The sequence below is a fragment of the Bacillus rossius genome, chromosome 6 (genome assembly GCF_032445375.1).
Source record: "Bacillus rossius redtenbacheri isolate Brsri chromosome 6, Brsri_v3, whole genome shotgun sequence".
NCBI classification, from domain to species: domain Eukaryota; kingdom Metazoa; phylum Arthropoda; class Insecta; order Phasmatodea; family Bacillidae; genus Bacillus; species Bacillus rossius.
In genome coordinates, this window is record NC_086334.1 from 5,775,027 (window position 1) to 5,795,780 (window position 20,754).

General features: G+C 40.3%; 1 protein-coding gene across 1 annotated transcript in view; it reads right to left on the reverse strand.

Moving 5' to 3' along the window:
* Nucleotides 1-4,495: 4,495 nt before the first annotated feature.
* The window catches only part of LOC134533375 (dentin sialophosphoprotein-like), a 143,365-nt gene continuing 127,106 nt past the window's right edge, over nt 4,496-20,754 (reverse strand). The window contains exons 5-6 of the mRNA XM_063370896.1: nt 12,098-12,344; nt 4,496-4,758 (exon numbers count right to left, since the gene is read on the reverse strand). Of these exons, the coding sequence (XP_063226966.1) occupies nt 4,496-4,758; nt 12,098-12,344 (510 nt within the window). The remainder of the gene's footprint in view (nt 4,759-12,097; nt 12,345-20,754) is intronic.

Consider the following 20,754-nt stretch of genomic DNA (forward strand, 5'->3'; position numbering starts at 1 on the left):
CAGCACTACTAGGATATTACATATATTTATATTTTAACGTACTTGTAATGAAGTTGCAACACTGTAAGTTGCTGTGCTCTCACGTAAGAGAATCCATCCTAGGCGGAAGTGGTTTTATGGGATCCACGCGAATAAGACTCCGAATATTTTGAAGAATTCTTAGGGTTGAGGGTTCTTTTGAGCATATTTAGTATTACAATTTAATTGTTTTAGTTGCGTTCGGCTGGTATTATGAAATAAAATGTGATTGAGAATTATGTTCACCTAAATGTGTAACGGTACTTCATCAAAACTAGCCAAACAGTGCTGTCTCCACTTAGTCAAATATTAAAATTAAAAATTAAATCCTATTAAATATGTCAGAATGCACAAACTTCCAATGCCTCGTCAGTATCAATAAGTGTAACAGGAGTTTGCCTTAAAGACCAACACAGGCTTTGTTTTTTTATCTCTACAGAAGATCAAATAGTCATTAAACTGCAATCCATACTAATATTATAAAGCTGAAGAGTTTGTTTCTTTGTTTGAACGCGCTAATCTCAGGAACCACTTGTCCGATTTGAAAAATTCTTTCAGTGTTGGTTAGTAAATTTATCGAGAAAGGCTATAGGCTATATTATATTATCAATAACATTAGGGATCCTTACTAAAAGTCCAATTTAGAATCAAATGCGTTGGAGGGGGTTACATACAACATGCAGTACACGTACGAAGTGTGTGTTGACAATGCCGCAGGCGCTAGAAGTTTATTTTCTATTGCCTATTAACATTGTTGCCACGCACTAGATGCCTTATCATTCTTAATTTTCCCATACAAGTAAAAAACACCCGTGTGATATTAACAACGAAGCAATCATTGCCCTCATAAGAGTTCAATTAGTATTTAAATACTTTTTATCACTTTAAATCGCAAACCTGAACTATTTTTTTTCCTCTCTCTGTGTTTAATTGGTTTTTTATTGCCCTTTTTTCAAGTATATATATTTTACCGACTTGAAACTTCACAGTAATGTTCCTAATGTTACGCAGAATGACATTTTCCGAAAATTATATCCCATGGGTGGTTAAAACCAGGCAACAGTGGGTACTTTATCTGCATGAGAACAGGATTTTAATTGTTCATGCCTTCTGCGTCTCCATGGCAACGGGCATCGCGTGTCAGTGGCGTACCCACAAGGAGGGGCATGTATAATGAGCGGATCAAGAGTGATCTGCCTGTAGACTGCCGTAGCGAAGTACGGGTACATCAGTTGTACCTTGCGTGCACGAGTCGGGAAACCATCGGTACTATTCATTTTCTCTCCGGTACATTATACAGCATTGTAATAAATTTTCACTGAATTTTTTTTATTTACCATTACTGTAAATGGGAGATGTGGCTTAAATTTTTTCCATTAGTATAGCCGAGCGAAGCCGGGTCGGGCATCTAGTGAGTTATAAAGTTCTGCGAATTTATTTTATATAAATCTCTCTTGACTGTAAAATTTTTGTCACTTTCTCAATCTTGACATGTGTACACATGTGTAAGAGTACAAAAAAACTTTAAGCTCATTCTGTAACATCCAAGCGTTCCTTTCGTGTCAGTTATTGAATAGAAACTTCTTTGTGTGCAATGAGAGTAAAATCTAAAGGCCGAATTTTAATGCAAAGTTTTCGTGAAACATTGCTGTGAAACGTTACTGAAGCGAAAAAGATAGAGAATAGGTACACCACTTGGCCAAAGAGATATAAGATCACTTTGCTTTATACGTTGCTGTGCTCGTTTTCGTTCTCCTCTATGTGCGATTATTCGTCCTCCGCACCAAAAAAATAGAACCGAGAGAAATATATGAACGAATGTATAAGACAGAGAGTGTGCGCTTGAGCTTGTTTAAGAAAATATATATAGGTATCCTACACAGACAGCTGTGAATACCTTAAATTTGTATTTGATACTAGCGCACTACCGTTCTTTCTTGTTCAACCAGCAGCGCAGAGAGCTCTGTTGAGACAGTGCCTGAATTTTCCGCATAGACAGAGCTACCTGTTATGAATTTCATATTTCGGTCAGAAAAATGACGTGTTCCAAATTGTAGAATTATTTGAAGAAACAGTAACACGCTCAGATTTTATTTATGGTGTATTTCAACAGTAAGAAATATTTATTTAGAAAATTGTCTACTTTATCGTTTCCTCTCTCTGTGCCGTTTTGCCCCTTACGATATACTTACTAGTCGACGTTTGAATTACCAAAGAAGTTTCACTTCTATATCGTGTACTGTTTTTGTTCTATTAGGTTTTTTTTCTTTTAATAATTCTATATTTCATCTTTTATATCGGTCTTCTACGTTTCTTTGACTTCCCGTTACATTATTTATTTTGACACTCTTAAGAATTTAAGCTTTATTTGATACTCTGCTACGGAACGTCTAATGCAATTATTTATTAATGTTTTTTTTTCAGGTGGATTCTGCTATTTACAAATTTTGATATGGAAGCTAATTGTGTAGTGTTCCAGGGCGCTTGGTGCGCGCGTTTTAATTAGCGAAATCGGCGCGGCGTTGACTTGGTTGGGCGGTGGAGGGGGGGGGGTGCTAATTAACGACAGCGCCTCGGGGCGGCGACATGAAAGAACGGGGCCCCTCGAATGAAGAGGCGTTAAGAAAACCTCTCCATTGTTTGTCCCGGCCGCCGGGGGTACCGTGCCCCCCCCCCCCATTTTTAAACTACCCCCCTTCCTTCCCTAGGGACAACGCTGCGATGGAATTATGCAGGCGAATCTCGTTACAGGGAATAACATTTCGAGCTGCGAAGGCGAGGGTGGGAATTGCGCGCGCGGTTATTTGCAATAGGGAAAGGAGTAGGAGTCTTCCGCCCCCTCGAGACTTTGAAACTTTTGTGCTCCCGGTCGCTTCAAATATTTCTTTTTGAGATATTTCCCTTTTCCGCGCGCTAAATGCTCTTGAAGAGTCAAAGACGTTAACCTACTATAATGTCAATGTAGATAGTTGATTTGAATTTTTTTTGCTTTGCTTTCAGTAAAGGATGCCAAAAATATTTAATTTCGTTTTTCATTTATGTCACTGACATAAAATTATCAAAATTTCTTACATTTTTATAAAAAAAATGTTTTATCAGGCTAGACTCGTAATCTTATCTTTGCTTGAAATATTAATATAATATTTTTGTCAGTAATGGCAAAGTTTACTTAGACAGGTTATTATTTGTTAACACCCCACTGTAATGTTTGAGGGGTTTTTTTTTGACGAGCCGCTTTTTGAGTTAAATATATCTGGAAGTAACATTATCTCATGTAAGTGTTTTAGCAATTAAATTATTTATAAAGTAGAAGTGTGTTATTTTCAAAATCACTGGTGCAATCGTTTTGTGATATTTTTATAAAAACCGTAACTTGTTGTCGAGCAGAATTAACTTTGCACGCGATGTAAGTTAACTTGTTTTAGTCAGTGCAGAGCCCTCGGCGTGGATTTCAGTCTCTGGAGGAACTCTCGGCGCCTCAAGGAAGCCGCATTAGACTGGAGAGTTAGTAAATAAGACGGCGCGACGGGAGACGTCAAGTCGAAATGGGAAAGTTCCCAATTCACCAACTCCTGGGATCCGAGGCAATGCACGAACAGTATCCTCGATTTGACAACTGGGAATAACGAAATTGAGTCCATCTTACTTCGAGGAGAACGTCTCTGAAGTACACTTAAATTTACGATTTAACTGCTTAAGATTTCTAACATTTTATTTCCATAAGAGGTTTAGGATTTTTGGCGTGAGTTAAGATTTTTTTGGACCTATTCCAAGGCTATAGTATAATTATCATAAGAGGTATTAAACTTTTATACCAGTTATATATGACCATGATTTAAATTGGACCTTCGAATAAAATTTTAGGTGATCCAAACGTTCAGTTGGTTGTTTTAAATTGTAACGTGACTTTAAGAGCTCAATTTTTTATTGGTATTAGGTTAAAAAAAAGTACTAACCAATATGGGTGAAAAAATTCTCAAGTGCAATATCAAATGTATTTACATATTGGCGATAGAAAAGACAAACTGCCCATGTCAACAGAAACACACGTCACACGTTAATAGAAACCGGCGAGGTCGCAGCAACATTTCTTGGCAAGAAACCATCACAGCGTTTGCAAAAAAAACTGGAAAATAACAGAAAATTTAAATGCGGCTAGCCAGACTAGAATTCAATCAGAGTCCTCCTGGAACACGAGTCCGATATATGCAGTCGCTGCACCTGTTCAATACGCCGTCGTAGACGTTACTCGCCTGGTGACGATTCTCCGGGACTGCCTCCGTGCTTCAACTTCGGGCGGTGCCTTGGGCTGACGGTTGCTCGGTATCCTCTGCGCCAGACCGCTCGAAGGTGCACTCAACCAGCCTCGGCTCCGCAGCAGTCTCGGGTCTGCGGCTGTCTTCCTTCTCTCCCCCGGCATAACAGTCATAGGAGCCGTCCCTTACTTGTGGCTCCTGTCCGTAGCGAGTCGTCCCTCTTACTGCTTCCTGGAGTGGTGACGGACGTTCCATGTGGTGCGCCCAAGTCTCCTGGTCACCACGGGCCGGTGTCCCTTCTTGGTGAGCGAGCCTGGTGAAGCGACCCTCGCTCGTAGCTCCTGTCCGCAGCGAGTCGTCCCTCTTACTCCTTCCTGGAGTGGTGACGGACGACCCAGGTGGTGCGCCCAAGTCTGCTGGTCACCACGAGCCGGTGTCACTTCTTGGTGAGCGAACCTGGTGAAGCGACCCTCGCTCGTAGCTCCTGTCCGCAGCGAGTCGTCCCTCTTACTCCTTCCTGGAGTGGTGACTGACGCCCCAGGTGGTGCGCCCAAGTCTGCTGGTCACCACGAGCCGGTGTCACTTCTTGGTGAGCGAACCTGGTGAAGCGACCCTCGCTCGTAGCTCCTGTCCGCAGCGAGTCGTCCCTCTTACTCCTTCCTGGAGTGGTGACTGACGCCCCAGGTGGTGCGCCCAAGTCTGCTGGTCACCACGAGCCGGTGTCACTTCTTGGTGAGCGAGCCTGGCGAAGCGGTACCTCGCCGATTCGCCCTCTCGCCACGGGCGTCTCCGTACCTAAGGCGGGTCGTGGAGTGCCCGCCAGGCACTCAAGACAAGCACTGGCGTAATGACAGCCAGATGACGTCAGCCGAGTCCCTTCACGAACTGTCGTCCTCGTAGATGGTGGGTCGCCGACCACAGCTTTGAAAAAAAAAAAAAAAAAAACCTGACTCGTGGATGTTTGTCGAGTGAACAGCAACGCGCCGGGCTGGTTGTTAGATTGCTGGCGGACTAGACCGGACAGTTATTTCGTCAATCGGTGGGCTCACAAGTCCCCACTCAAGAAAAGTAGTTACAACCTGACTGTAGGTCAGTGAACAGTAGCTGTGTACCAGGGTAAAAAACAAAAAAAAAAAACATCGTCGTTACAACACCTCTAGATGTACACCCAGGTAAGTGTTTGAAGTAAGTGTGTTATTTTCTGCTGGTTGTTGCTTACAAAGGGAAAAAATATATACTCTTCACGCGGCTTTCTCTACAACGGCGTTTGCAGCCTTGTTGCTCGCAAGGAATCCTGTGGTCCCCAATGGTTCGCTCAAGTGTATTTGTACGAGTCCCCGCAAGGCTCCGGCCGGATTACAAGTTGCCAACCTCTCGGCGGTCAATATCCCGCGTATTATAGGTTATCATTCCGCGGCCTGGGAGCTACAGCTATAGCGATTGCACGTCTCCTCTTCATTGGCGAGTGGAGGGAATTTCGTTTCGTACCTCCTACCGCTTCAGACCGAAGCGTCCGGGGTTAACATACTAGCCAATATTATACAAACACTCTTTTTAGAGACACATACAACACAAAACTATCTGACTATTTATTATTAGATAAATAACTAATAAACTGCACTAATATATGTGTATATATAAAAAATTTTGTGCAGTCATCTGTCACCATACGGGTTTGTGTCAGGTTGTTGACAAGTGATTCTTTAGACACACGAACGTTCTCATGAAGTGGTTTTTAAACCTTGCAACAACTACACTTGCCAGTGTTCTAACTGCAATGTATAGGGACCGGAAAAATTCGCGGATTCAATGACCTCGTAGGATAGCCTCCAGTCGCACCTGTGTTTCCGTACCATGTGCGTCTCTGCCTGAGGACGGGAGCAGATAGCAGTTCCCGAAACGTCGCTTGTTTCTGTTGAGGTAAAACTATTGTATTTGTTTGTCTTTTCGTTTTGTCATGTTTTTTGTCTCGCTTCAACTGTTGTGCTGAATTATTTTGGGTTTCAATATTTTTGTGTTGTCATCATTTGTGGGGATTTTTTCGTTCTCTTAGTACATTTTTCTTTGTTTTTCTTTGTTTGTTTGCTGACCATATTCCTGTTTCGGAATATTTTGTGGTGTTCATATCCTTGTTGACAACAGCAATTGTTTGCTTTATTTTGTGTGTTTTTTGTCTTTTTTTGAGTATTTTTATTTATTTATTTTATTTATTAGTTTTTCTTCAAACAGAAAAAGTTCTTAGCAATGGCGTATGTCCAAAAACTTACATCAAGTCAGCCTCCATTGTCCTCTGAATTTCTCAAGTAAACACGCGTATTCATTGGGTACTAAATTGTGAGGCGTCTCCACTGGGTCGCTTGTGATTCGACGCTTCTTTGGTCGATAGTCACTCATTGGCCCACAGAGCTCCAGTTAAACTGCGAGCCAATAGCAGAACCAGCAGAATTGTACACATGTTTGAATTTCAGCTTATCACGAAATGAATCAGCGAATTTTTTCCGTCTCTAGCAATGTCTTCAATTTGCGTGCGTCTAGTCTATTCTCAGTCTTGAAAACACGCTGCAAAATCTCTACAATGATAAAAGATGAAAATATGAAATAAATACATTATGTTTTAAATTAATGAATTTTAAGTATGTTTTATGTCCATTAATTTAAATCTCTAATTATATTTTGCGTATTTTTAAGACACGCTATATTATTTAAACTATAAAAATATATAATATTTAGTCGTTGTGATATTTGGTTACGAAAAGAATAATTATACTATATGAAAATTTTAAACAATACCTTTGCATTCAAAAAAAGGCAATATCACAGTTTCAGGTGATTTTTTTGTTTATACGCAATAGACGTTTGTTCTTTCCGAAGTGCAACAAAGGAAAGTTAATATTTTATCATTTTGATCTTGTGTTTATGGTCAAGATTCCCAGAAACTTGATAAGGTTTCCATAAAAAAACTATTTACAGTTGTTATTATTAAATAAAATTTAGCAAATTCAATTTTTTTAACATTACAGTTTCAGCTTCCTTAAATATCCTAGTTTGTTCTCCACCAAATAAAATTTAATGTCTGGAATCAATTGTAGGTTCAATAAAATTTTAAAGATTTATGTTCAAAATTATTAAATAATTAAATTATAAGAATTGAGTTATAGATGTAGGTATTTTATGATGAGCATCATAAATTTAAAAAAAATTGTATCTTTAAAACTAAATGATCGTATCTCAATGCTCTTTGGGTAGACAGATGACACATGATCTGCACTGTTCACAAAACATTCATGAAACTAAATAACTAAAAAAGATTAAAAAAAATATTTTTATTTTTAAATTAAATAAGACTGTGGTCTTGAACTTTTGTTAGGCAATGCATATACACATAAATACACATATGTACAAATATATACATGTAAACACATATACATACATACAAACGCATATACACTTTTACACATATGTACATACACACATGTAAATATACACGTTTACATGCATGCACATACATACAAACGCATATAAACTTATACACACATGTACACATAAAGACATATAAATATACACATATACATGCATGCACATACATATAAACGCATATGCTCTTATACACACACGTACACACAAACACATGTAAATATACACGTATGTACATGCATGCACACACATATAAACGCATACACACACATGCACACGTGTACACATATAATGCAAGAGCTCGCGGCAACTGTCACCCGCACAGCCAAGGGGCTCCGCACGTCATCAATCGGACAGTCGGGGTCCCGGAGGTCCCGGGCACGGACAAGGTTCTCGTGTCCGGCAGACGGGACTCCCGTGGACGGACGGACGGACAGCCGTCCCCCGGTCACGCGATCACGAGGGCCGTGGATCGACCCGCCGAACCGTCTCACGTCTCACGCACGCCTGGCGGTTCTCGTCACGCGCTCGGGCAGCCTTCACTTCACAGACGAGAGAGCCAAAACCCGAAGTTCCCCGAAATTCATGCTCTTATTTTTTTCCGTTCTATCTCATTGCATAAACAGGTGTGGCATTAAATTTTGCTGTCGATTAGGATAGGTTAGCTACATTATAAATACTTTAAAACATTGTGGACGGTTGGTTATATTAGGTAAGTACCTACAGCTACATTGGAAATAATGTAAAATCATTTTATGGTTGCTTAGAAAATAACTTTTTAATATGTGGCTATCCAGGGCTAGGAAACCGTTTACATGATTTCACAGTATCTTTGATGTAGCTATCCTAACCAAATCAACCGTCCACAATGTTTTAAAGTATTTATAATGTAGCTAACATAACCTAATTGACCGTTAGTATCCTTTTATCAACACCGCCATATTTATTAAAATGAACAAAAACAAACCCCGAAGATGCACGATCGGGCGTTTAGCTCTCTCGTCTGTGAAAAGAAGGCTGCCCCAGGCGCTAGGTAGGAGAGCCCATACTTTCAGATGATGGAGTACAGTGTTTTTGGAAGAAGCTTGGCTTCTGGGTTGTAGAGCCGTGTCCTTGGCGAATAATTCACAGACGTTTGAGGTCGACATTGCAGTCGCCATCCTTTCAGGGAGCAGTTAACCTACTGATGATGGCGACTGCAATTTCGACCGAAACGTACGGTGAATTATTCGCCCAAGGACACGGTTGCAACCCAGAAGCCAAGCTACCTCAGACGATGGCCGTGAAAGCCTGCGAACTGTACAGTGTCTTTGTCGGTAAACTGGTAACCATTTGCTACGGATTACGGTAAACATTATCGACCCTAATACCGGTGGGATTGATGCGAACACATAGAGGCATCGAATAAAAGAAAATAGCCAGTCATGGGGACTTTAAACATATGTGAAAACTTAAAACTTTGTTTTTAAATGTGTAATAGACATCATTTCTACGTCAAATGTACGTAAGAAAATGATTTTGGTATTATTTTAGTACGATGTCAGCATGATATCATTTATCCTTACATCATCTTTTAGTCACAACAGATGTCAGTGGTATGTAAAAAACTAGGTAAAAATTCATTACCTAGCTATGACTTACCAGTGATGTCAGACCTAGGCTATGTATTCACGTCGACAAATTAACTTCACTTACTGCTACTATAGCCATGTCGGTGATGCGAACTCACAAGATTTTACCCATACAAAAAAAAAGAGTCCAACACGCTCACGATACAGTCGAGTATATACAATGTATTATTGTATACATGCGTGTGCATGTACACAGTCCGCTGCGATTCGCCAGTCTGGCGCAACACGTCACTAGCATGTCGGTGACGCGAACCCATATGTATTGCCCCCTACCAAAAATCGCTCAACGAGGCCGAAGAAGTTTTCACTTCAAAAAGTATTATGACCGCTGAAAATATTTTTTCTCCTACTCGATCAGGATCCCCGGGCCTAGAGGAAACCTCAACGGCACACCTTTCAGTCTGTCAGTGTTTGGAATGGCAAGATGGCGATGCCTCCAGGAGGTCTTCGCCGATGTTTGCGATCCGTCGCCGGCTGCCGTGAGCGACTGTGAAATACGGCGCGAAACATTCTGTAGGTGGTTGGGGAAGGGGGGGGGGGGTTGTGAGGGGGGGGGGGGGGAGGAGAATAATCCCGCAGTACTTCGGCAACAAATCACCAGCAGCGCCGGCGCCACTTAGCCTAATGCCGCTCCGCCGTGCGCTAATGAGGATGGAGCGCCCGAATTAGCGCTCACAGAGAAATCCTCTGCCCCTGCAGGTGCTCGAAAAAGGGGTAGAAGTGAGAAAGAAGGGGGGGGGGGGTTGTTTTGAATCGGCGCCAGTGACTGGCTTCGCAGCGACGCCGGCGTCTGGACGCCTCAAACACCTAAAAACTCCCCCCCCCCCCCCCAAATGCGATCATCATCACCTGGACCCTTTTCCACTGACATCAAAGTAATGTAAATTCACAAACAAATATTTTACCAACTAACTGCGTCACTGAAGGCTTGATGAGGGAACGCGACGACATGAATAAATGTGTGAAAACCTGCTCAAATGCATGACGGATTCTAGGAATTTCCAAATAGTCAGGAAAATAAAGGAAGTTCTCTGACAGAACTGTAGTAGGAAAGAAAAATCCCATAGGTTTCAAAGTACTGTTTCTTCTGGTAATATTTTGGAAACCTCTGTAATCTCCTGGAACGTTTTAAGAACTCAATGTAACCTACATAACTTCCTATATGTTTGCAAATATTAAAAAAAGATCGATTTATAATTTTCTCACATTCCATGCAGCGAAATATTTTGAATTATTTTAACTTAATGCTTCCAGCATTTATGTCTTAACGAATTTCATATAAGGTAGTTATGCAATTATTTTTTTAATTCCAAACACTATTTTTCATCAATCGCACTAATACGTGGTAGTATAAATTTTTCTTTGGCAAAGGTTTAAGGTAATACTAATATGGTTATTAATAAATTCCGAGTTTGATACAAAAATGTTTTAATTTATTTTAATATCAGCCCCTGTTTTTAGGGAAATAGTAAATCTTTTCATCAAAAATTGTATCAGCCAAAGGTTTTATATAAATTTAAGGAGTTTTACAATAAATTACAATGTATTTAATAGTACATATATCAAAAAAAGTAATGACATCTTTTTCTACCCTTGTTATTTCTACCCCTAGCAGTAATGATTTGTAATATAAAATTTTCTTAAAACAAAAGTATTCAAAAATGTTTAAAAAGTTTAAGTTTTAAAATTTAAAAAATCAAAATGTAGAATATTATGTATTAATACATTAAATAGGCTAAACATTAGTTAAAACTTAAAATAGTTGCTAACAAAGAACTAATATAGTATGTAAATAAATGTAAGTCTAAGTTTCATTGTAATAAAAGTTTAATTTACACCACTTACAAAAAATATATATAAAATTGAAGGTTAATCATTTATTTTTACAAATGTTCAATTTAAGCTCCTTTAGTTATACGGCACACATTTAACCAAAAGTCAATTTCTTCCCAAGCTTTGGCTAAAACGTCCGAATTAATGGAAGCAATAGCCTCTTCAATTCTGTGTCTCAACTCTTGTCAATCATTAGGTAGCGGCGGAACGTAGACACTATCTTTTAAAAATCCCCTAAGTGAAATATTGCATGACGTTATGTCAGGCAAACGTAGTGGCCAAGCGAAAACGAGCTTTGTCGTCTCGACCATAACAACCAATCCAACGGTCAGGGACTTCGACGTTCAACCATTCTCGTACGAAAAGATTCCAATGGCCAGGGCTTAAATTACATATTTATTCTAAGCAAATATCAGAACACAAAACTCTTTACGCTCAGGAGTCGCCATTTTGCGTATGTGGCGCTGTAAGCTAGGAAAAGAACAAATAAGTACTTACGACTGCTCTTATCTAAATATGTTTGAGTTACTCTTCAGTTGTGACCTTGAACCAAAACTATACAACGCTTAAACAATTGATACTATTGAAATTTATAACTGGGTCATTCTTTTATGGACAAATTGTATAATTTATTGATTTTTATTTTAAAAAGATAATTCGAACATAAAGATCGCAGGCTTTCGCGGTCATTGTCTTAAGTAGCTTGGCTTCTGGGTTGTAGCCGCGTCCAAGGCGAATATATCACCGAGGTTTGGTCGACATTGCAGTCGCCATCATCAGGGTAGAGTTACCTGCAGTAGGTCACTCAACCCTGATGATGAAGTCTGGTATGTCAACCGAAACACAGGCGATATATATTCGCGTTGGACGCGCCTAACTCGAACATTTTCCTCAGTAACATGACTGGATTGCAAGAGACGTGTAGAACAATGAGAATGACAGTACGTGCAGGCATGTAGCAGAGGTGATGAATGGCGTCTGGAGGGAAGTTCCACGGCTCCAGGCAATCCACGAGCGGATTGCTCCAGTCGGAGGTGGATCTTCGAGGGAGGGGGGGACGACGACTGTTCCCCGCAGAGCTGTCTCCAGAAGAGCGCCTATGAGGCACGGCCCCGGTGTGTCTTCTTGGTATCTCGCCGCGCTCCCCAGAGTGCAACCACGCCGGATGGCGCAGCCGCACCTTCCACTCCGCCTGACGCACGACTCCCCGGGTGTCTTCTCACCCCCGAACACACACCCCCTCCTCCGGGACCCGGGGATGTTCCCGCTGGTGAGAGTACATCCATCCTCGTTCCGGCATACCGTGGCTCCGCTCCGCCAAATGCTGCGGTCACTTCGCACCGCGGACGACCCGAATGGTGTACCAGTGAAGGGTCTTGGTAGCTGCCGCTCTGTCCAGTTATGCTCTATTTTGACTGTTGTTGGGAATCAAGCCTGGTTCCAGGAGTGTCTGCACCGATCACCCTGGTGTGAAAAACCATCCTTGTCCTCCGCTTTCAATGGTGTACTTGGAAGGGGTGTGTAGTGTCATTCATCTCTGGGGCACGGTTCTGGATTTCCTACCCGGATTGACAAGTTAGTTGGTTGCAGCCTGTCTGGTGGCAGACCTCGGTGGTCACCAGCTCCCGAGGTCAGTACGTACTGGTGGGGTCTGTGCCTGCTGGGCGAGCTAACTTCCTGTGAAACTCTGTCCACTGACTTGCACGGGCAGTTGGCGGTCCGCTAGTAGCACAGAGCGGAGGGGACCTGTTTTCCGAGTCTAGTCCAGATGTCGGGCTCTGGATTAGTAAGATCTGTGAGACGACTCCTGTTCTACCCTAAGAAGGCGCAGACACAGGAGGGGAGGTGGCGGGCGAGCCGGCCTTCGGGCCGGAAAACAGTGTGGATGACCCAGTCTTGATAAAGTCTTAGGGCTCAGGACACAGCCAACTGTCTGGTCAGCTGAGTGCGGTAAAGGGGCTGAGGCGGTCACCATGCTGGGTTGGTGGTCCCAGCCGCTGGTCGGTGCCGAAGCTCTAACACCCTCCCGATCAACAACAGGGAGCGATCCCTCACAGTTATGTTTAAAATAATAATCTCTGGAATGTTTATAAAAGCGAACTGGAATGTTACTCCCACCCTACCCTATTAGGGCGCATATGAGGGAGGGGAACGTGAGAACGCCGGCCGTATGGTCGGAATAATATGTGGACGACCCTGGGCCAACTTCACTCCTGTCTGAGGGGCATACGTCATTTTCATTTTAATAATCCAACCACCAAACACATGATAATTTATAATACATTTTTAACAAGAATTTTAAATGATCTACTATTCTCTGGTGTAATAAATAAAAATAATATGTTACATTACAGAAAGATAAAAAGTTATAATGTATCAAAAATATTGTTTACATAATATAAAAACGACAAAAAGTGAATGCAATTGTCGTTACAATAATTAAGGTTTAAACAATTATTATTAAATATATATTTTCAGTATTAATGTGAGAATATTGTGCCTTGTTATAAGTTTCTACCGGCATCCTACATACACGCCTACTAGACCAGCCAATACGTAATGATTTAAATGATAACATATCTGCGTTGAAGGTTGGTTTAAGCGGGCCGTACAAGATGGCGTCGCGAGTTGGTCATCACTGCTGAAGATCGAGACCGCTCCCATCTTCAATTTCCCCAGCCCGTTGGGAGATCGACGATAAGTTAGTCATAAAATCACACCCTCGAAACATATCTCATTTTTTCAATTGCCGTGTCACCACTTTCAATTTTCAGAGACGTTAGCACATGTGCCATTTTACCAATCTTTTGATCTAGGTTTAAAAAGTTCGGAATTTCAAGAAACAAAAATAAGGGTTTAGGTATCTAATATGCGAAGGGAAATTGTGGAACTCGATTTAATAAAGCATTCACAACACCCAATAAATTTTATAACTCAATGAGTCACGTATTGGGCAAATTTGGCTGAACATTGTTCCTACTTTCATCATTTGCACTGTATTGATAACATTTGGAAAAATGTTTCTTTATAATTTGGACAGTCTTGGCTCTTAACCAAGACAGTTATATTTTTAATAGCAAAAATATATTTGTATGTAATTTAAAAAAAATGTTTTCGTTAAATTATGGCGATGCGATGAATTATTAGTTTTGCAAGAGATGCTTTATAAGTAGTTTTAAAATTTATACTTACTAAATGTGCCAATTATCTAGCCAAAAAAAAGTTGTCAAATTGAGATGCAAAAAAATTCTACCCGTTTTTTCCGCATTTTTCTTTCTAAAAAAAAGTGCTAAGTTATTCTAGGCGACTCGGTCGACGTGTTTCAAAATCATCTACAGCGACTCGACTTTCAGGGAGAGAAATCTGGAAATACGTGGTTTCCTCGCCTGGGTTTCGAGTACTTCCCTCTCGTGTCTCTTCCCTGCTCCACCCCCCCTCACCCCTCTTGCCCTCCGGGGCAGCCCGTGGGGTTGGCATGATATATTCCTCCCATTACCAGCCGCATTTTTCTGCGACGCCGCCCGACCCCCCCCCCCCCCCCCAAAGACTACTCAAGACCCTGCCGGCGCGCACGCCACTGAAATGTAGTCTTGCTTCTTTGGGTAGCACTTTCCCCCACCCCTATTCCCAATGCCCCAAGCATAAAAGTCATGTTGGGGCGAGAAGAAAATCAAAATAGGAATGCCAGTCGAGCAGAATTCTGATATATACAACACATTTACTTCAAGAGTGTACTTACAGATAAGCTTTTTTTTCCTATTTATTTTTTAGAATAAGTTCTCTTCGAAACTGCATACAGCGCCTTAAATGGCTCTATGATGTATGAAAATTCAAAAAGGGTAATATTTCAGAATATTTTCTTGTAAGTAAAGCTGTCTGAAATCAAGTCTGTGTTTTGTGATTATTATGAAACATAATTCGGTCTCTTTGACCATAATACACTCCTGCAATGATACTCAAGTTAACGTGAAGTACACAATTGCAAAGTTGAATATTAAGATTTATTGCGTATATGTTTATTTTAGTGTTTCTTTTGGTTAATTGATTTCAGCTTACTTAACGATGGCATTCTTTCCAGACTTCATGTTGTCGTCATCAATGCAGACACCGATGCAGTGGGTCCGCCCGGTCAGGGGTATACCTCGTGTTGGTGGGGCACTCAGGGGTGTCACCAGCCAGAGCCCCGCCTCGCCAACACAAGCACACCCCTGACCAGGCTTGTACCAAAGAGCGGCGCGCAGAATGCGGTATCGGCAGAGACCGGAAAAATTCGCGTATTAATTTCGTGATAGGCTGAAATTCAAACCTGTGTACAATTCTGCTGGTTCTGCTGTTAGCTCGCAGTTTAACTGGAGCTCTCTGGGCCAATGAGAAACTATCGACCAAAGAAGCGTCGAATCACAAGCTACCCAGTGGATACGACTCACAATTTAGTACCCAATGAACACGCGTGTTTACTTGAGAAACGCAGAGGATAATGGAGGCTATCCTAGAGGTCATTGAATCCGCGAATTTTTTCCGGTCCCTAGGTATGGGTGCTGACCTCTCACGAGGACTCATGCAGAGAACGCGTTCTGGGAAGAGATGTAAGGCCGACCCGGGTGTCGTGAATACCTCATGAGGCAAGTGGTGACACTCAGGTGGTTCCAGAACAAAAAAAAAAAGGAAAGTGGGTTAAGTCGTGGATTTCCCTCGCAAGGAGGCTCCAGTTGACGGGACATGCATGATGTTAAGAGGGCTCCGAGCCGCCTTTGCCTATAGTCGGTGCTCGGAGCACGTCGCGCCAGGTAATGGGATCAAACCCTTGATCCCCAACACATGATCACTGCCTCTCCGAGATCCTTACACCGAGCGCAGGCCATAGTTCCAACCTGTGAAGTATGTGCAGAGACAACAAAAAATATCTCACTGGCAGCTCAACATTTTCCTGAGTGGCTTTCTTGAGATCTTCGAGACTTCACTCAAGAAAACTGCTCGTCCTGCTGAATACCTTTTAATGTCAGGATCATTCATTTTGTTGTAACCAAGAATCAATTCGTAATAGCAAGACAAAGTTGTTTTCTATCAATATTGTTTGTTAACAGGTACATATATTTATGCCACGGTTCAACTGACATCACACACATATGCGAAAAAGAAAATGTTAAAAGAGGGATTTGGCTAGAAATTCCGTAAAAAGAAAAAAACAATTCAAACTATTGTGATTTTTTCAACAATATATTCGATAAGGTGAAAATAATGACTCATATAGTACTGATGTAACCAAAGTTTTTTAGTAAAAATTCGTAACATTCATTGGCTTGGTAATCACGACTACAGGAAATGGTTGGACCTAGCAACTAGGAAAATATAATCACTTCGAATTTAATGGAACAAAAACTTATATCTTAAAACTGTTTTTTTTTCTTTTCTTTTTTGCAATTTATGTCACTTTACTACACATTCAAATGTTAATTCGATGTTTTTAAATAGGTTATATTTATGTTACAAAAAGTTTCCGAGCTTAGAAGAGTTCCAAGTAAATTAGAAGGAACATTAAAAAGCTCAAATGAAGGATTTGCAGCTCAGGGTTGTTTACATTGGTAACTTTAATTGATCATGTGAGTAACTTTCATGCAATGTGATATTAATGTAGGCTTCCATTGCATAGTAATACCTATATGTAGACCGATTCTTCTTTTCTGAAAATGGGGCCAATACAACTATAGAATTTTTAATAAAACTTTCATAGTTATTTGATACACAAAAACATTGTTTACACGGATCTTCGTTTAAGTAATACATTAAAATCAGTTATCATCCCCAAAAAAAATTTAAAACCCTTTATAATGAAGTACTAATTTATCAATGCTTCAAAAATAAGACTGAATAATCATATGTAATGTTATATCCTAAACAACAAGCTACCATATTTCACTATGACATCCGTTAATGGCAGCTCAGTCGGGAAAAAACGCCGTTAACATACTGACTTGTAATTTATCTACTTCGATTCTTGCGCCTGAGACCTTTATCCTCATTCAAGCCCAGTTTACACCTTATTAGTGGTCAACGATTATAATTGTTCACAAGAACCCCAGTTACCCGACTAATTCAGGAGCTGGCATGTACAATTGACCCGGGTAAAGCCACCAGCTAATACTGCGTCAGTGAAGGACTCTGTTGGAGGGTCTAATGCTAATCATCGCAGTAGCACCCAAGTGGCTGTGGGTGCCATAGGGCCAATTGGCTGTCAGACAACCGCATGCTTACGAGCTTGCACGAGTCGAATGGCTAACCGATATCGAGAGACCCTGTGTGTGTGTTTGTGTGGGAGGGAGGGGGAAAGGGCAAGTGGCCAGGAAAAAACAAATTACTGTGTGAGGTCTTCAACTAACACGTTTTTAGAGGAATGACAAAATAAAAGTTGATATACGAATTTATAAGTACTTGAAACTAGTTTATGCAGTTGCTATATAGTAAGGAAAAAAAGACGGATAAGCATCGGTCTACTTCAAATAATATAACGGAAATATAATGTGATATTTCATTCTTTACAAAACAAGAAACTGTACTCATTTGAAAACCGAGAGTTGAGATAAACTATCAGCGAAGAACATAAAAGGTCTGCAGTTCGCCGAACCATGGAACCAGTGGCGGATACAGGAAAATTTGTCGGGAGGGTTGGCCGGAATGGGAAGGGAGATTTAGGAATGAAATTTAAAAAAATGTAATATTTTGATATATGTATTCAAATCAATTTATTTTCTAGAGACACTTATACTGACATACGGAAGAACAGTAGTAGACTATGTGAAGTGGCTTCTCACATAGTTGAAATTGCAGGTGATTTAACATCTTATAAAAATAACACACTGGCTTAACATATATTTTGTTGTTAACGGTTTTCAATATATAGGAAGCCCATGAAAGTATGTATTAGGTTCAATGGTATATTATACTAATTTAATTTCAACGATTTACAACAAATTATACATTTAAACTGAAATAACCTAGTTTTTTATCAATGTTTTATATGTTCACCTTTAATTAAACGGCTCACATCCAACTTAAAAGTCCAGGTCTCCCCACACTTTGGTTAACAAGTCCGGAGTAACGGAAGCAATAGCCTCTTCAAATCTGTGTCTCAACTATGGCAAATCATTGCGTAGTGGCGGAATGGAAACACGATTTTTTTATAAAGCTCCAAAGTATAAATAAATAAATAAATATATGTATTATTTTTTTGGTGAACGTGGAGGCCAGCGAAAAAGACCCATTCCATCGGTCAGGGACTTCGGCGCTAAACCACTCTCGTACAACGAGGTTCAAATGAGTAAGTGGCTCCATCCTGTTGCCAAATCAAGTTTAAAGGTTCACCCTCTACTGATTGGGGAAAGAGCCCCCTTTTTTTAGGCCCTGGAAGCGGAAGGGGAAAAGAAAAAAAACAAGAACGCATTAACTCTCGCGTGCGCTTAGCTGGAACTGTTTCAGTTGCTCTTCGATTGTGACCTCGAACCAGCATCCTAGAGTTGGTACTTTATGAAATCTCATAACTGGGGCATTTTTATAAGGACGTGACGCAGGTTCCGATCGACTTGACGAACCTCGTGCGAGCTTCTGGATTCCCGAAAGTCGCGCCTTGTTGTCTCTCGGGAGTCATCGGGAGGCGGTTCGGTGCGCAGAAGAGGAAGGTACCTACCAACCAGCGCCCGTCGACGCGGCAAAACATCATTTGTCTTTCCGGCGGCGCGTGTCGTCGCGCGGGAAGGGTTGAAGAGCGCAGAGCCCCGAAGGGTGCGCGGAAGATTGTAAACGTGAAGCTCCTTCAAAAGGGGCTTTTACGAGCGCGAGCGCTGCAGTACTTTCTCCTCCCCCGCTGCTCCAAAAACCCCTGCAGGGAGGGTCGGAACTTGTTGGTACGTGTTCCTCCGGCGAAGTTGGCCCCGGGGCGAAACGCCGGCGCCGAGGCGCTGATTACCGCGGACTTGTATGGCCCGGGAAAATAACTGCCATAACTTTGCTTCGCTTCCCGGAGATTAACTTCGCGCTCAAAGACAGCCCGCTGGAGGGGGTGTGTCGCGCGCTGGGAATCCGGCGAACAAGCCCGCTCTGCTGGAAGTATGCCTAATTAGAAAATTTGTCTCACAAAAAAAAAAATTAAAAATTCAGAAGTGAATAAAAAACAAGGGTGATTTTTATCTGTACTTTTCGAGATTTTATGAACAACAGTGAATACCATAAAAAAACAACCTTTATGGGTAAAAATAAAAGCATAAAACCTGTATTTTGAAGTATTGACCTGACTGTTTCAATTTTTGTCTATCAACAATATGAGGAATTTTTGATTTTTGTTGCTGTTCTACATTTTCACTACTCGTTGTATGCCTTATTTAATTTGGTTTTATAGCCATTCTTGGCTGATTTATATCAGTATAAATTATTTTTTTTTTTTTTTTTTTTTAGCTGAAACTTCAGCTCAGAACTAAATAGTTGTCAAAGATTAGAAGATTCTTTAAATATATTGGGAACAAATTTACGGATTTAGCTTTAGTATTTGAGATAATTATGATTTTCTGTATTACATTCTATGCTAGAAAAATAAGTCTCTTTTTTAGAAACCCATCTAGCTATTTTTGTCCAAGATAAGGAGAGTTAAATTTACCTTAAATGTTCAATAAACTCACTTTTATTTCACAATCAATATTCACTACAATTTTTTAAAAAAATTACTTCTACTTTTTAATAATAATTTTGAAGCAAACGTAGGCTAATAAATTATTTTTCCTAGTCAAATTAATATAGTTTACACTTTAATACAAGACAATTGACAGTACATGAAAGCTATTTCATCCAAAACGAATATAAATAAAAGACAAAACTTTATTTGGTTTGGATCAACAGTAATTGTTTCCTTAGGATGTTACTTCAAATTTTAACATAAACTATTATAAATTATTCTATTAAATAGTTATAGCATTTATTAATAAGACAGTATACTATGCAGACAGATAATTTTAACAAATGATATTATTATTCCTATTTTTTTAAATTTCTTCTACTTGTAATTTTTTTGTATACTTCTTAACTAACTGACATAATATCTGTTTTCAACGTTACGATGGCATAAAGAAAGATAGTTTCACTCACCCATAAAATTGGCAATATTTCACGCGAAAATATTAATACCAATAAAAAGGAAAACGCATTATAAAATTTATTTTGTAAAAAAAAAGGGGGGGGGGGGTTGTCTGTAAAGTCAGTTTACGGACAATAATTTTACGCGATAACGTCATAAAAAAAACATTAATGAAAAATTGCGTACTTTTGTTTATTTCCAAATATTATTTACAGATTTTGCACATTTAAATTAAATAATTTGTTTAAATATAATCACGAACAATTAGTTTAAAAACCCGCCTTAACCTGTTTGTATATAATAGAAGATTTTCTCGCACTGTGGTTGGCCGGTTCTTACACGCTCGGCTCAGGCGGAACGCGACAATTTTTCGTGCGTGCAGCCGGCGTCCATCGATTTTTAAGACGCTATCACGTCAAAAAAAAACACCACAAAGACTTAAAACTAAATGAAACTTTATTCATCCAAAGTGGTTTGTGGGTTT